The sequence below is a fragment of the Myiozetetes cayanensis genome, unplaced genomic scaffold (genome assembly GCF_022539395.1).
Source record: "Myiozetetes cayanensis isolate MyiCay16 unplaced genomic scaffold, myiCay2020 scf27, whole genome shotgun sequence".
Classification (NCBI taxonomy): domain Eukaryota; kingdom Metazoa; phylum Chordata; class Aves; order Passeriformes; family Tyrannidae; genus Myiozetetes; species Myiozetetes cayanensis.
The window spans coordinates 495,097-512,380 of NW_026087488.1; the positions used below are offsets into that span (position 1 = coordinate 495,097).

The 17,284-nt window shown below is 43.9% G+C and overlaps 1 protein-coding gene across 2 annotated transcripts in view; it reads right to left on the reverse strand.

Annotated features, from left to right (window-relative positions):
• Positions 1-1,867: 1,867 nt before the first annotated feature.
• PAFAH1B1 (platelet activating factor acetylhydrolase 1b regulatory subunit 1) overlaps positions 1,868-17,284 on the reverse strand; it is a 28,780-nt gene continuing 13,363 nt past the window's right edge. For both annotated transcript variants that reach the window (XM_050322144.1, XM_050322145.1), the window contains exons 2-11: positions 15,475-15,686; positions 14,992-15,076; positions 13,404-13,478; positions 12,176-12,382; positions 10,775-10,943; positions 9,800-9,902; positions 8,878-9,106; positions 7,361-7,462; positions 6,565-6,721; positions 1,868-5,367 (exon numbers count right to left, since the gene is read on the reverse strand). In XM_050322144.1, the coding sequence (XP_050178101.1) occupies positions 5,294-5,367; positions 6,565-6,721; positions 7,361-7,462; positions 8,878-9,106; positions 9,800-9,902; positions 10,775-10,943; positions 12,176-12,382; positions 13,404-13,478; positions 14,992-15,076; positions 15,475-15,506 (1,233 nt within the window). In that variant the 5' untranslated portion in view covers positions 15,507-15,686 and the 3' untranslated portion in view covers positions 1,868-5,293. The remainder of the gene's footprint in view (positions 5,368-6,564; positions 6,722-7,360; positions 7,463-8,877; positions 9,107-9,799; positions 9,903-10,774; positions 10,944-12,175; positions 12,383-13,403; positions 13,479-14,991; positions 15,077-15,474; positions 15,687-17,284) is intronic.

Here is a 17,284-nt window from a genome sequence, read left to right on the forward strand (position 1 = left end):
GTAGGTAGTTTATTGTTTCTTTACAATTTGGTACAAGGTATTGGTACCAGCACTGGAGCCAGCACTCCTGTTTCCTTTGAGCTGAAATGAGGGAGAGAACAGGTCCAGGTGAGCTGGAGGCTCTAAAACCTGTAAACCAGTACCTGAGTCACAGCCCCAAGGGACAGGACCTGCCCTCTGCTGTCAGAATCTATCTGTGTTCATGGAGAGAAGTCACTTCTCCCTCTTTCTTGCTCTGGGGAAGAAGGGGGAGCAGGGACACGGGGGCTCTGGGGATGTTGTGGCCATGCAAAATGAAGCCAAAGGACACAAGTCCTGGCTACTGATGCTCCAGGGCCAAGCAGCTCGGAGAGTGGTGCAGGCTGGGAAATAACTGCATTTACCAACATCTGTCTGTACATCTTTACCTCCTTTGGGGTAGATGTTCTCATTGCTCTGTTCCCAAGTTCTTAAACAAATGTAAAAAAACTGGCTCAAATGAGCCCTGGGCCACAGCTGGACCAGAGGTGGGTAGATGTTTGCCAAGCCACCTTTGCTCCTAGTTCATACAGGTGTGTGTAGCCCACCTCACTCAGGTCTAGCCCAGGCAGTCACTGGTTGCAGTCTGAGAAGCCTGTGCACCCAACCACATCACACCCACTAATGCCCCAAACCCCTACGTGTGTCATTTCATATTCAACCCTGTCTGCTGAAGAATGTTTTAATGCCCATCAGAGTATTATCAGGACTGGAAACAGATGAAAACAACCTCACACACCTACAGAGCTGCTGTCACACTGCATGAGCAACAACTCACCAAGCTAAGGGGGGAAGATTCTTCAACTGCCCAGATTGCTCTTGGCAACTCACACCTGAACCTCCCTCGGGCTCCCTGTGACAAGCTGACTGCTTGCAGACATGAGGCCTTTCTTCTACCCCTCTCCCCAGAAACTGCCTGTGCCACCCTGTCACCCCAGCCAGGATGGCTCATGCACACACTGGCTCTGGCAGAGCCTGAATTCAGTTGTTTTTCTCAAATGCGAGTGGATCTCCTCCCACTGTCCATCCTGGGCCTGTTCCCACTGACGAGTACCACCGTGCAAGCTGCTTCCACAGACCTCAGTGGGAGTGCCCTTTCATGTTCTCCCCACATCAGGCCCAAGGGCACATCCATGCTCTTCCATCGATGAAGATGGACGCGTTCCAGTTCAGGTCACTGACCCATCTCTAAGCAGCATTTGAGACAATTAAGGCCAAATCACAGAGAAAAAAATCAAACCAAAGCACACACCAGCTGCAAGACCCCAACAGCAGAACAAATGTTTCCAGAGCTATCCAGTGCCTTGGCTTTCCAGGTACCCACCTCCCCTGCACCGGACCTGTGCTGCCTCAGGAAAGCTGAGAGTGATCGCTCCGGGGATTCACAGCAGTGCACGACCACCAGCCTCAACAGCTCCAACATGAAGTGGCAGAGCAGTCAAAGGCAGCTCCTGTTGGGTCTGCAGTAAACAGAGGGTCAAGGTAAGGGAAAAACCCAACCAAACCCAACCCAACCACAGGACAGTGCTGGGACAGCCCCAAGGGGTGGGTCCCCCGTGGCACAGGCAAGCCAGGGTCCCACAGGGCTCTCCTGACCACCTGTGAGGCCAGCTTAGCCCACACAGAGCACTTCCCATAGCACCTCATTGCACCAGATCAAACAACAAAACCTCTCACTACTCTGCCACCAACCACTTCAAAACTGCTTCTCTTGTCCTCAGGTGAGCTCAAGTTAAATTAAAATTAATGCAAAGGCAAAGCAGGTGTGGAGCAAAATCTGAGGGTGAAACTCCAATAGCTTTCCTCAAAACAGTTTTAATTCTTGCATCCAAGGAAACAAAACCACATCTAGTTTTATATGCATTTAATAGTTTACCAATTGGTACAATAAGATTTTTTTAATATGCAGAAAACATGAATAAATTTTGTTTTACACAGTCTGAGAGCAACAAATCTTACTGTAAAACACAGAGCAGTATTATATACATTCCTTTACCAATTTTAATTGTGTCAATAGCTTCAGTTAACTCCTACAGCTAGGAACTGTTCTCTCCAATTGCAACCTCTAACAGTGCTTGAACAAACATCTGACGTTTGCCTTCTCGATGTTGGAATCGACTCTAAATTATGAGGACTTTGCTAACTTCTCTTCAGAATGAACTTGGGGAAGCCTGAGGGACAGGCAGGACAGGAAAGCAGATACTTACATGACACAGTGGAAAGATAAAAAGGCCAATTAAATCCAGTTGAGTTGCAAATCCAACGCGATTTCCCCGCTCCCCCCCAGCCATCCCACCCCTCTATGCACGTGCTCTTGCTACAGGACTCTCGGTATTGATTTAGTACACGGACGTTATGTACAGCTGGACACAACAGCTCACTCCAAGGGCGCTTTTCCTTCACTCAACTCAGCATCTGCAAGATTCAAATCATTAACGGATTACCAAGCCACCACCGTCTACAAAAACAAAGTGTATTTCCTTTTAAACAGCTCTCAGGTGAGTCAGGAGCTGTCTTAAGTGATTTCTCAGGCAGTTCACATGGACAGGAGGAGGCAGAGGGCAGGCAGGGACCCCATGCCCCCAGCCCCCACCCACTACCAACTGGGGGTTGTTTTCCTTTCCTCAGTGCCCCGGGCACACATTGGTCACACCACACACAAAAGCAGGACGGGTTTGTTTCACCTTCTAAAGTGCAAGATGCTATAAAACATCAACTTCCAGATTCTGTCTAAACCACAATGAATGTTGCACTTTTCAGCCCATGTGGCACTGCCCAGGCTGGGTTAAGCTCAGGGGTCTGCAGTGGCTCCCTGGTAACACAGGACAGAGGTGGGTCCTGGTAAGTGTTGCCAATTTTAGTCAGAAGTGCCAGACAAACAGTGAACCTCTTGACCCCTCCAATACATTTAGTTCATAATTGACCCAGTAACCCCATTGTTGTAGTTCTGATCACAGCAAAGGCACAGCATGAGCTGACAGAAACAGTGGGGACAGTTGAACAGCGGTGTCCCAGAGCCACGCCAGGAACCCTCACCCCCATGCCTGTGGTGTGGCTCTCCCTTCCAACCAGGGCTTCAGCTCTGGTCCAGTGGGGACCATCCCTGAGATCATTCCCTGCAGCCCCAGGAGAAGGCTCACTGTGCACAGCAGCAGTGACACTGGGGCTGGTTGTCCTGGTAAATGCTTGCTTGCTACAGGGAAAAAATGCAGTAGACAACTTCCACAGCACAGGTACCTTTAATTTCTCATTCAGGTTTGAGTTATGTACATGAGGGTGGTTTATTTTAGACTTAAATAAAGTTTCTAGGTCCTACCAGGAATTAAACAGATGTTATTAATTTACAGTTGCAGATGCATGGAGGGATTTAAGATGCACTACTTGTGTATCTGGAATTCTCTAATAGGAAAAAAAGCAGCAAATGTTTCCAGTCCAAGCAGCTAACAAACAAAACAGACTTTATTCGTGCATGCTTAACTGCAGCAACACACACCAAGAATGACAGAAACCACTGGATTTAAGAGATTAGCCTGGATCTTAAACTGGCTCTGAAAACCCCCACATCAGAACCCTGGTTCCTCCACCCCTTCCCAGAGGATCCCACACCCCCACATCCAGTTCCTCCCACAGAACACCAGGTCCTTCTGGGGCAACTGTGGAAGTTCTTTCCCCACCAGTGCAGTGTGTTCACCCTCCAGCCCACCCTAAGCTGGTCAGGGACTCTCAGCTTTAAAAGGGACAGTTTAAAAGCCACAGATTAAACCAAAGGAATAAAATAAAGCACAAATTCACCTGTTAAAACATCAGCCTGGTTCTTCATTGTACTGTCAATTTTAAAGTGGATTTTTAAAAAGACCTGGTTAGTTTGATAAGTATTGTAATTCTTTGTTATCTACAATGGAATCTGTCACAAAAATGCTGATTAAAATATTAATTTATAATATTTTCATTCACTTCAGATCAAAATATGTAACTTTAGGGATATGTAACTCAAAAAATTGTGTACACCAAACAACATAAATACTAATAACCGAGCTGGGCTGGTTTTGCTGATAGGATTTGGGTTTGGTTTTAGCGTCTAGCGTGATTCCCACAGATGGGAGTGGGCTTTGTTCATGGTGTTTTTCTTTTAGAGGCCTTCATGGATCTGACCAGCCACTGTCAGCTGATTCTCAAGGTATTCAGTGCTTCCTTTAAAGCGTTTAAATGCGGCAGCCCAAGGTATTTCTCCATATGCAAACCCCAGGATGTTTTTATCGGAGCCACATTGCCAAGGTGAGGATCACCTCATTGTCAAAGGGTTTTCAAGGAGGCATTAAGGAAACTTTTGTATACCCCAACTTCCTGCCAGTGAATGAGGGAAGAGTCCTTTGATCCTGCTGTGTAATAGGAATTGCACATCTCTAACAAACATGGAAAGCAAACAGCAAGTTGGACCATGGCAGTCATTTGGGAGAGGAAGCTCTACTGGAAACTGGATCACTAAACTCTAGTGGGATGGACAACTCCTCCTGGAAGTTTGTCTAGCATAAAAAAAAAACAAACAAAAAACCATTTAAACTTAGTTTAACAGCACAGCTTAACCAATGACCAAATAAAAAATAAATACATTTATCACATCAGCTGCTACTAAGATTTGTTGTCTTATTTTAGGTTTACAGTCAGTTCTATAAATATACCAACCCTTGCGTGATAGGAGGCCAAAACAAGTGTTTTCTGTTGATTTGGCAAATGTTTCATGACAAATATTCCAGAGTTTAATTTATTTCCATTAATTACATATAAGGTTCAGAAGATTCTGAATTGCAGCCTTATTATCTAGTATTCTTAGAGAAGATTTATTAAGCACACTTAAGTGATGTTACATAGATACACATTTCTGAAAGAGCCCTACAAAACTTTTCCCAAATGAGGTCACCAATTCAGGCACCAACAGACAGCAGAAAGAAAAACAGGTAAATTATCCAACATAACGACACTGTCAACTATTCAGTTAAGTGCCCTATTCCAATCATCCCACTTCTGCCTTCTCAGGTCTGATGTGACCAATGCCAGCCCATGTTCTTAAACCTATGGTACTTCTAGACAACGTATGTAAATTTACAGTATACAATTTGGATTCACCATGCATGAATACTTTGTGTGTAACATTTAATAAGCTCAATCTACATCCAGAATAATTTACATGAAAGGACAATATTTATTTAAACAGAGCTCAATGGATAACCATGGTATCTGAGTGCATCCAGAGGAAAAGGGGTCACTGTGAACTCCATCAGCGGCACTCCCACACTTTTACTGTTTGATCTACACTCCCAGTCACCACGTACGGGGCTGTCTTGTGGAAATCTGCCAGGAGACAAAAGCTCACATTACCAATGAACCCAAAACTTCAGCATTCCCACTCTTACTGAATGGCGCTGATTTTTCAAAATAATTCCACCAGCTAAAGGCTAAACTCCAAAGCTCATTGTGGCTGTACTTCTGCAGGCAAATTCTCTCATGCTGTAATTTTGTAAAGCGTGAAAATCAACTTTCAGTTCAGCTATAAAGGAGCTTTCATGCAAAAGAAATCAAGATAAAGTTACAAAATATCTCACACCGATAAAACCCTTTAATCCTACCCAGCAACAGAACTTCAGGTATTTAATAAGAGGTGTTCAAGAATCAGGAAACTTGAGTTTTTCTTTTCCTGCAGACAGTACAGTCTGTGAGCTGGTATGCACTGTTTCTCAGGAAATCTCCAAGTATTTCATCTATACAAATCAATGTGGGGCTGGCTCAGTCAGGACAGGGAAATCTAAGCAAGAAGAATCAGCCTCACCATAGGAAGGCTCCACTGTAAACGAAGCAGCCCATTCCAGATTTAACCAGGCCCTGCTAAGGGTCTGATGTTCTTCAACTCACATTGTTCCTCACCCCATTCTCATCAGCTGTCCTCAGCCATTTCAGGGGGAAGTCAAGTCCTGCATGTAATCAGACTTGCCAGTTTGGTCAGGGAACCTCAGCAGCCAGCTTCAGGTTCCCCGCTGACCAAACTCACACAGCTCTGCTGAAGGAGCTACAGACTGCCAGGGGAAACCAGAGAAAAAAAGCAGAGAAGATTCCAGAGCAAAGGCAGCTTTGCTGAACAGAAAGGGGTAGGTTTGTTCTGGCTTCACCAGGGCAAGAGAGAACTAATGTCTACCAAGATCTGTTAACATCAACCAGGAATGCCCAGCAATTCAAAGTAATTTTTTTCTGTTTTGTGCACACACTCCCTTTTTTTTCCTTTTGCTGGGCAAGCACTGGCAGTAGAGCACTCCCCAGACCCCTGCATGCTCTAGTGACAGGTTCCAGAACTCCCTGGCAGTTAACATCCTTATCCACGTGCAACACTGGCAGGAGAAGTGGAAAAATCCAGCACAGTCCAACTCCTCTCTGTCCTTATTTGATTAACATGTACAGAGCACAAGGCATCACTAGAGCTCAAAGGTGAATGCCAGCCTGGTGCTCAGCTGCAGCTCTGGCTCTGCCCTGGCAGCGAGCACAGGGAGCAATACGTACCCAAAGAGGTAACAAAGTGTTCGTGCGCATTCAGAGTTTTCATGCATCGCTTGTTCTTGAAGTCCCAGACACGGAGAGTCTTGTCATCAGCACAGCTCAAAATAAACTTTCCCCCAGAATGGAACAGGACACCACGTACCCAGTTATCATGGCCCACCTTGTGCACAAGGAGAGATCAGTGAGCAGGTGCAGGCTGAGAGCTGAGCATCCCACAGCTCACACTACAGCACACCAAGGGACCCCCGCCCTGCCCCACAAGGACAACACCGAGCTCCTGAAACCCGTTACTACTCAAAGTTTATCTCCATTTTCTATTATTACACCTCTATCAGCTCTCCCAACAATGTGTGTTCCTGTCCTTGAAGGCAAACAAACAGCAGTCCTCATGTGATCTGCACCAATTCTGCTCTCCACTCCCAGCACCACCACCCAGTCCTGCCAGAATCCCGGTTGCGAGCAGCAGGCAATGACTTGCGGTAAGTCCCACACATGGGAACAACACACCATTTTACAGGAGACAAAATTCAGATCATTATCAGCATTTCTGCAGGCAAACCAAGCTACTCATCACAGAACCTACACTACAGTACTGCATTCACACTGTGGTTCTGGAGATAGTATTTCTTAGCAACAACAACATCTGAACTATGGAAGCCATTAAAACTCTATTTCCAGCATTTGTCTTATTTCCATAACTCTGGCTTCTCTTCATAACATAACATGCAAGGTAATACATTTCATTAGAATTGGTTTTATGTACTCTGCTGTGACTGCCACAAAACACCAATGGACTTACAAGTGTCATAAGGCACATGCCAGTGCTAATGTCCCACATCTTAATGGTCTTGTCTCTGGATCCAGACAGCAGAAAAGGCCCAGGCTTGCCACTCTTCTTAGTCTACAGAAAATTATGGTTTAAGTTATGGCATACATGGAATGGAGGGGGCACATGGAGGAAGAAGATCCCTTCCCAGTGGTATTGCTTAGTACCAAAATCAGACTGTACGACAGCTTATAGTGAATAAACCCACAGTGCTAAAGCTGGGTCACAAGCATTGGTACTAATGTTAGGAGATTTACACAAAAATATGAATTGAACAACCTGTTAAAGAAATGGTTGGATGTCCTGCTGATGCCAAAAGCCAAGTAACACTTTGAATACACACTTGCCCACTGCAAGACATCCTCTGTTAACAGTAGGCACAGCTTAAGTCCCACATCTCGGGACAAGCGAGGATAGAGCTGACGCATACCTGTGTGTTCCCATCCCTCACAAAACATCCTGCAATGATGCAGGACGAAGAACTTCTGAAAACTTCCTACTGTGAAGTCACTTCTGTGTGTGCCCACGCACGGCGTGGCCCACGGCCGAGCTCTCGGGGCCACACCCGTGCCAGGTGTGCAATGAAGGCGCTCCCGTGCGGGCTGTGCCCGATCCCACCAGCAGGTGGCAGGGGAGGCCCCACCACAGAGCCCTCATGGCAACAGGAAGGGACACTCAGAATTTTGTTTGAATTACTTATAATTAAGAGATTATAAGGATCTTTTGGGGATTCAAGTAAAATTTCACTGAAACATTCTGTAAAACCCATCACTAGACAAGTCCCTGTGTTCGGTGCAGCTACTTCTCCCCTGGAGCGTCCATGCCCTTTAGAAGTGGAGGGTGGGACTGCAATCAATGCCAGGGGACCCGACTAGAAAATGGAATTAATGTCTAGCTCATTTCTTCTACACTTTGGCATCCTTAGGAGGAAAGTTTTGCTAGCCTGTAGCAAGCCTTTCTTAAGGCTCACCAGAAGAGGTATCTGTGGTCACACAAATGGGGATTCATTTGTTACAGAATGCTTTCTCCCATCAATTACTGTGCAGCAGGACACAGCAGTCAGTTTGATTCCAGCACAGTGAACCAACCTAAGGCAGCTTCATTCTACATTTCTGACTGACTCCCTCCTCCTGCCAGCTTCCAAATGCTAAGCATCCCTATAATCTTCACATTCTGCCAGAGCAGCTACCTTCCGTGTTTTTTTGCTGCAATATAACACAGTGGTCCCATTCTCACCCTTCCCAGAACAGAGGATCTCTCTAAAGTTCACTTTCACTAGTGCAAAGGTAGGTCTTACTGATAAACACAAAAGCTGGATCCTGCCAAGCCAAGGGGATTAACTGCACACCAAGATGCTCAGCCAAAAGCACCCATACACCTGCTGTACCTGCCAGGCCCTTTGAGCCCAAAGCTCAGGCGCTGTCAGAGCTCTACAGAGCACGGACAAACATCTCCCTGTGTGTGCTCGTGTAACAGCCTGGGAACGTTACCTCTGATCCCGTAGCTTCTGATATGGTGGAGTAGGAGCTCTCGGGAGCCCAGGAAATGCATTCTACCACATGCTCGTGCTCTCGGAGCTCAGCTTTGCACTCCTTCGTCGCTACCACCCACACGCGCACCGTCTGGTCGTTGGAACAGCTGGCGATCAAGGTGCCATCCTGGTTGGGCCGCACCATGCGCACCCATTCTCTGTGCCCCGTGAAAGTCTTCACGCAGTAACTGTGCAAAAAAAACCCCACAGCACGACTCAACCACCATCAAATAACCCATTACACATGCCTTAGATATTTGAGGAGCTTGACCTACTCTTAGTAGTTAAGATAAAATATTTTAGTATACACGTGTCTGTTCTGGCTGGTGATGGACAAGGCCATAAACAGTTCATGGAGAGAAAACTGACATGAGAAAGAAGTGACAGCTAAGAGATGACAAATCCTTGTTAAAGCAGAAAGCAGGAAGATCAGGGAAAAATAAAGTTAACACGACTACTTGCATTAAATAGGTATTTTAAGAACAAGTAGAGATTTACAGATCACTTAGATATTAGAGGCAACTGATGAATGAAACAAGTAAGATGACAAAAAAATAATCAGGATACACCTTGATGTGTGTCCAGAAAGGTAACAGATGCTCCCTGTAAACTCGTGGTTAACCAGAGAATTTGTTTTCCTAACTGGTCCTGAGTTCTATCCTCATAGCTCCCAGAAGGACAAACCTAGTTAGTTTTAATGAGTCACTACTAACACCTAAACCCCTGTGCACACTGACTGAGGCAGAATCCTTCAGAGCACATCATTATTCCTCAATTCAAATAATGTCTACTGACATTCGGATTCCTGTGGCCCATTCCTACACAAACTGCTTTCTGCTCGCTTTGTTCCAGTATTGCTGTTTGCCCAAAAGTGCACTTACCCTGTCTGGACTTCCCACATTTTGATAGTTTTATCCCTCGAGGCAGAAACTATATGATCTCCATTGGGCATGATGGCTACTGAAGAAACATTATGGTCATGACCTAAAAACAAAATAAAACCTTTATTAAGTGGCACTGGTAGAGTTTTCAAAGAGCACAAAGGACTTGCCATTTCTTTATCTTGGGAAAGTAGCTACAGCAGCAGTGCATGTTTTATGGAATAATCTTTACATGTAAACTTGGGGTTTTATGAAATAACTATCTATATTTTTAGAACCCACACAGTCCAGACACTGAGCATCCTTTAAAGTTGCTTTCTGTGTACTTGGGTATATCTAAAGGTGGGTGTTTATCTTTGTAAGTCTCAAACATTCTCTGTTCCTACTCACCATTCCTCCAAGATGATACTAAAAGCAAGAGAATGTTTTTACATAAGACTATAAAATAAATATTTGCTGTCAATATTAGAATCTTCCAGTTGTGGTTGTTGCACTTTCCCATTTTTCCTAGGGCTTTTGAACCCAGTGCAAAGGGCAGTTTCCTGTGTGATCAGATACATGCAGCAGCCACAACTCCTGTGGCACAGATCACTCCCTTTCTGCAGCCCTGCATCAGGGACACAGAGGGCTGAAGGAGGGAATCTTTCACTGATCTGAAGGCAGTTTCATTGTCTAGTAAGTACTTAATCTTTAGTGCTAAAATCCCTCTAACTGCCATTTCATTTCAGTACCATTATGGGATGTTTCCCACAGCATCACGCATAGCAGATCTGAGATGCTATTTCCTTCCACAGATGCGACATGTATCCCTTATTTACAGAGCACTCAAAGCATCAAAATATCCCCCCTTTTTCTTTTGGACAATACTCTGGTCTACAACCCCTTTCCACATCAGCAGTTTTCCTGGATTTAAAAAAAAAAAAAAAAAAAAAATCTCACTTTACAGACTGCTAAATCAATCCCTTTATACCTTACCATGCATAGTTCTGATGCACTCAAAGCCCTGGAAATCCCATAGCTTAATGGTCATATCAGCAGAACAGGAGGCCAAGAGTTTGCCAGTGTGGTCAAAGGAAATATCTTGCACAGAGTCTGTGTGCCCCTTCAGGGTTCGCTCAAAGTCTCCTGTCTCGTAATCCCACACCTGACAAGCGAACAGACAATCTGTTAGTAGCAGCCCATTACTCTTTGTGTTCTCCAGCCTCACATTTGCACTCTGCAGGCCAGTCTGACACCTTGTTCAATAATTAATTGAGCAAGAGACAAAGACAGACAACCCTAAAAAGGCTTAACAGCATAGAAGAATAAGCATTCTTTTTATGTGATTTTGTTACTTATAAATTAATTGAATCCATGCATTGTGAAAACTGCTTTTCAGTTAACTTAAAGTATTATAAACCCAGCAGAAGAACAAGTTCCATTGTATACAGAAGTCTTAACATCCAGTACCCTTAAAAATAAACAAGGTCAATTTAGAAAACACTGGACAGAACAAATCCACTTTGTTTTTCTCCATTTCTTTCTGTGCCAGCTCCCTAACTCCAGCAATACAGCCCACTTTCTGTCACGGGGAAAGGATCATCTTTAACATCCCCCTCACCATTCCCAAGCTTTACTGTGGCTCCAGAATTCACTTGCTTTCTTCAGAATGGAACAGCAAATATTCTGCATACCACAGAGCAGTACTCAGAATGCTTTCGGTTAGGGGTGATAATCCAAACCCCTCTGAAGAGTTTGATATACACACATTCAGACATTCACAGATTACAGAATTGTTGAGAGATTAAACAAATATTTGCAGTTAATAACTGCAGGAGAGCAAGAAGTCCCGTTCTCACCTCCTAATTAAGTCAGTCACCTACCATCTAACCACAAACAAAGCCTTTAAAACAAAACAAGCTCCTCCAGATTTCATTGTGTCTCTCAAGCACAAAATTGAGATATTTCATTTTACATTATATCCTAAACAAACAAAAAACAAACCACCAAAAAACACCCAACAAAGTGGGAAAGAAAACAAAGCTGATTAGGCCCCTCCACAACATTCACCGCACATGGAGCTGTCGCTGGTTCAGCTGGCCCTGTCTGTTTGCTGCAGAAATGGGAACAGGTTAAAGGTCTCTAAATCCACATTAGCTTCATTCTTCCTTCAAGCCAAAGGATAGTAAAATACTCCTGAAGACATTAATTGGACCAGCATAAAACTAAAACTTGTAGATAATACAGGGCACCATACTTGAAAGAACTGTCCCTACTAAAGCAGAACCAGGAACAACCAACCTTCCACCAGTCCAACACGTCCCGCCTGACACACTGATGTCACCTATTGCACAGTTCTGACTTTGCTTAGCCCATTTCTCCAGAATACACACATACCTTTATTGTGGCATCCTCTGAAGCAGAGACCATAACACTGAAAACTGGATGGAAAATGACTCGAGTGACAGGACTCCTATGCCCACTCAATGCATACTTCTCTGGAGGACGAGGAATCCACTCCTTAGGGTCTCGTTTCTGACCAAGAGGTCCACCTGATGTAAATTCTTCCTTAGCTTCATTCAACTTCGATTCTAATTCCATTACCTAAGTGCATGAATTTTAAAGAGACTATTCATTTCTGGTTTTATACAAGATCTAATTCACATTCTTGCATTAATAATCCAAATCACAACTGACTCCTAAACTCACAGTAAAGCAAAGACTGCATGGACCCAACATGATTACCAACGTTCAGCAGCATTGGTGTTTTTAAAAATCAAACCTAAATTAATCCTTTATAGTTTACTCTTTAATAATTTATAGCTTATTCTTTAATAATTTAATCATTAATCATTTATTCTTCTCAAATTCCCAAATATTTTCACTGGGAAAAAAATGTTCTACAGAATCCCCTGTACAAATACATTTGAATTACTATTGTGCCAAACTACCAAAGGAGGTTGTGCTAACAAAAAGCAACGCTCCTGTTGCAGGAATTGCGACCCCCCTGGAGCTGGCATGCCAACAACCAACAACAGAGGCACTGCAGGGCTAAATAGACCCTTGCTGTATTTACCTGCACAAGAGACGGGTCCTCATTGTTAACACACTGATTTTAGGGGGTTTTTGCTTTTAATACACTCTCAAGCCAATGAAGCACGACTAAAAAGAGCTTTGTACTCTCCACTTGCAGCAGAATCCCCCACTCTAACGCACTGGAGCTAATGGCTCCTTCCCTCTCATGCCACCACCAAAGACAAGGGGCAGCACTGATTCTCCCTCTGTTCTAACCCAGCCAAGCCCTCTGCACACAGCTATTCCATCTCCCCACTCACCAACTGCCTCGAGGCACCTCTTGCCTTTTCAGCTTCAGGACTGCACATGCAATCCATAAACTGAAGCCCAGGAATTTTTACAAAGACACTGAGAGGATGGCTCTGCCAGCACTGAGACAGACAAAACATTTCCTACAACATGAATTTAGCTATTTTGCCTACTCAAGCCCTAAACATTCATCTTTGAGGCATCATTGTCTTACCACTGCATTTGTCTGACAAGGAAAACATGGAACATTCTGTTCAGAGCTAATTTTTTATACAAATAATTCCATCAGATCTCCACGTACCTTCTTTTGTAATCTTATAACAGATGTCCATTTTTTTTCCAGAAGTCCAGCATACTTCTTATCTAACTCTTCATTCTGAGGAGATACATTTAAATAAAGAAAGAGGAAGAAAAGCAATACATAAAAACAAACATCAAAGGCACAGAAGAGTAACTAAATGCTGCTCTTTCTCTCCACGTACAAAATGACAATCTCATACTACAATAATACTAAATTAGATGCAGAATAACACAGGCATGGGGAAATAGCAATGCCATGGTTTATTCCATGAAAGATAAAAGCCCTAAGGATTGGCTACCTTGGTCAGAGACTAGATGTTAACCTACTACTTTAGGGGCACTTGTAAAAGCTGGAGTTATCTGCATGAATAATCCATACAAAAAATTAAATCCCTCTTTGCAGAGCTACACTTGAATCCTTCCAAATTACTCAAATAATTTCAGCCTTTCACTTTTTTTTTTCATTTTAGTACAGCCCACTCCAATTCAGATTTTCTTGCAAAAAAAGTCACGTGAAACTTCTAGCAACAGCATTTCCTCTTTCCCTCAGGACCATCTAGCCTATTTAGATTGCCTTCCTAACCTTTGGGAAGAGGAAACTTAATTAGGTCAATAGATAAGGCAGATAGGGGAGTGGTATTAGGATTTTCAATTATAAGTATGGTATTTCAATTTGTCATTTCTACTTATTTATTAGACACTAGAAGCAGACTAGAGGAATTAAGTCAAACTTCAAACACACACTTGGGGAAAAGAACAATCCAAGATTTGTAACAGAGAAAAGGCAAGGATTTATCCAGAGTCAGCACACAGAAGTTTACTACTCAATTTAGCTGTAGCCAGATGAAATGCACACCTCCTCTACTAACAGGTAGGAGGTTAAAAATGATACCAACAATCATCTGTAATAAAGGCAAGTCAAGAGAATGAAGCTGCGAGAAATGAGTGGTCTGAGTCACTGTCATCCATACAGTCTGACCAGAGCTGCTCATCAGAGGTGGGCATACAATCCCAGAATCACAGGCTGGTTTGGGGTGGAAGTGACCTTAAGGCTCATTTTGTTCTGCCCCACTGCCATGGGCAGGGACACCTTCCACTAGGCCCACACTCCAAGCCCCACCCAATCTGGCCTCTTTGGATGATCACCTTCTATAAACTGGTTTTGGCCTGCCCTCCTACTACACAGTTACCCAAAGGGTACACAACAGACTCAGGCAACAACTTAACTCCTGATGCAATTCCAATCTCAAAAGATTTGCTCTGTTTGATAAAAGGAGAGCACAAAAGCAATCCAGTTTTGCCTTCCTGTTTCTTAAACATTCCCAGGTGAAATCAATCTTCAAAACTGCACAGTCTCAGGCCATTTCAAATGTGGTTACAAAACCACTTGCTCAGAAATGGCCAAGTCACCCAATGGTTATTTTTCCCTTTTCTGGTAAGCCAATAACCTGTACAAGTTCATCACCTCCAGTTTTAAAGCTGCCTGAGCGAACAGGTAATGGACAAACATACTTGAAACAGGTGCAAATGCCATAAAACTGACAAACTTTGAAATTAAAATACAGATGAAGAATCCTGTTTGAACTCACCACATCCAACTCAGCTTCCTTTTTAAAAACTGAATAGGCCTCCTCGTAGCCATTGGAACGGAGGTAATCTGCTATCGCTCGATTTCTACAAAACAACGTTTGAAATGCAAGTTAAGGAGTCAGATTGTCATCACAATGTAGCACATCCTAGTCAGATCCTTGTCTACAACTTTCTGAAGTGAAATAGCAAAAAACTGTCATAATTTACTCAAGATAAAAGTAGAATTCACAGATCAGTTTGCAGCCTATATTGCAATGTGCTTGTCATAGATTGAGGAATTCATTTTTTATGCCATTAATAACTTCGAAAATATATTTTCATCATTTCTCAATTCTATTATCAGATACCAGCAGTTCTATCAAAAATGAAGACTAGAGAGATCTAAACCACAACAGACAGTATATGATGAGCATGTGAACAAAGCTACTCTAAAATGCATTGGGAAACAAATGAAACTTAACAGAAATGTAACACAAACTTACAGTTCATCTCGTTGCCTTTGTGACAGCACCATCGTGGCTGAGATGTCAGGTTTAACGTGATCGAGCAGCGGCTTCTCCTCAAGAGCTAAAGTCTTAGGAACCCGGGATCCACAATTCAGTCTGCCACAAAGTGGCTCAAATCACACGTATTTTTCCAGACGTGAAATCCAATAGGAAATCCAGAGGCATTCAACACAGAAGATTCAATCCATCTACAGGGAGGAGAAAGAGACAGCATTCGTTTCCTTGAAACAAGCACTCAGCAGGCAGCTCTGTCAGATTTACCCAAACAGTGGCTTTAAAGACGAGGTCTCTAAGCCAGCATGGGGCCCTTGCAGGTGCAGTGCTGCACAATTATAACAGACAAATGACTTTTCCCACTCCAGTAACACCACCTGAGGAAGTTAAAAGAACCACATACTAAGAGATGATATTTTTGCCTTCTTTTCAGTCACATGTTATCATGGTTTACCTACAGTTAATCTTTCAGCTCGCCCACATTTGGGGCACAGCAAATTTTTAAACAGCTCTTCAGTCTTATCAGAGTGACCATTACCACAGGCCTGTTACTGGAGCTGGGCTCAGGCAGTGGTGCAATCACAACACACCTGGCAGCGCCAGCTAATTTGTGATGTGGCTGAAATTCGACATGTTTGAGATAATTCAAGTGCTGCGTTGTGCCTTTCACAACAGACTCATTTTTCCCACACATACTTGTTAGTATCCTATGATTCAGTTACATGAATGCAGCATTCTCAGTGCACAATCTGCTTCAACTGGGTAGCTTCAACCTCTGCCACGGCAACATCACCAAACTCAGGCTGCAGCACTGCCTTTGATCTCCACACTGCAGGGACCTTGTGTGAGCACCATGACCATGGGAAAGTGCTGAAATAGCGCTTCTTGCACACCTGGCAGGTGCCTGTACAGAACTCAACATTCACTCAAGATGTTCAGCAAGTTTGGCCTGGCCAACCATCCTTCAGCACCGAGATAAACTGAACAGACAGCACGCAGAGGCTCAGAGAGAGCAGGTGGGTCTGTAAACTCCCCACTGAACGCTGAGGACGTGTGCTCCCACTGCCTCTCACCTCTGCCCCTCCCTACTCACACAGGCACACAGAGCTCACCAGCACAGCTCAGTAACAATTTTGGTAAGGACCTCTTTTAAACAATAGCCTTTCTGAAAAAAAATAAACACTGAGCTTGTACCATTAATGACTACTTATCCATCACAGGGGATCAGAGGCTTGTTTCTAAACCTATCTAGGCTCTGATGTCTGCTTCAAAATGAGCTTAAGCTGAAAGGTGCTTGTATTCCACTCTGCTGGTAGACTTTCCTCATCAAATGCTGCACACCAAAATACTGCCCTGCAAGCTAGTTAGGACAGGAGCACTCTGAACAGGCAAAGCCTTACTTAATCAGTGTAACCTCTTCCCCAACAGCTCTTTCAGAAACAATTCAGATGAAAACTAGAGCACAGGCTGCATCCTTTCAGAGAACAGAAGCAAACATTTAATTTACTCTTGCCTCATCCCTAATTCCTACCAGGTAAAGAGACAACTGGGCTTCCACAGATGCCCCGTGCTCAGTACACACTCAGAGTATCACATGGAAATTATTGGAAATTCAGTTCATATAAAAAAATACCGTCTGCAGTGCTGAGCAGAGCCCTGCAGAGGGCGCTGCTGGTGGACACCCTGTGCAGAAACAGGCAGGGAGAGGAACGAGCCCAGGCCCTTCAGACACAGCAGCACTGCTGGGAGCGCCGGACAGAACAGACAGAAACGGCCAAAATCCACCTCTGGT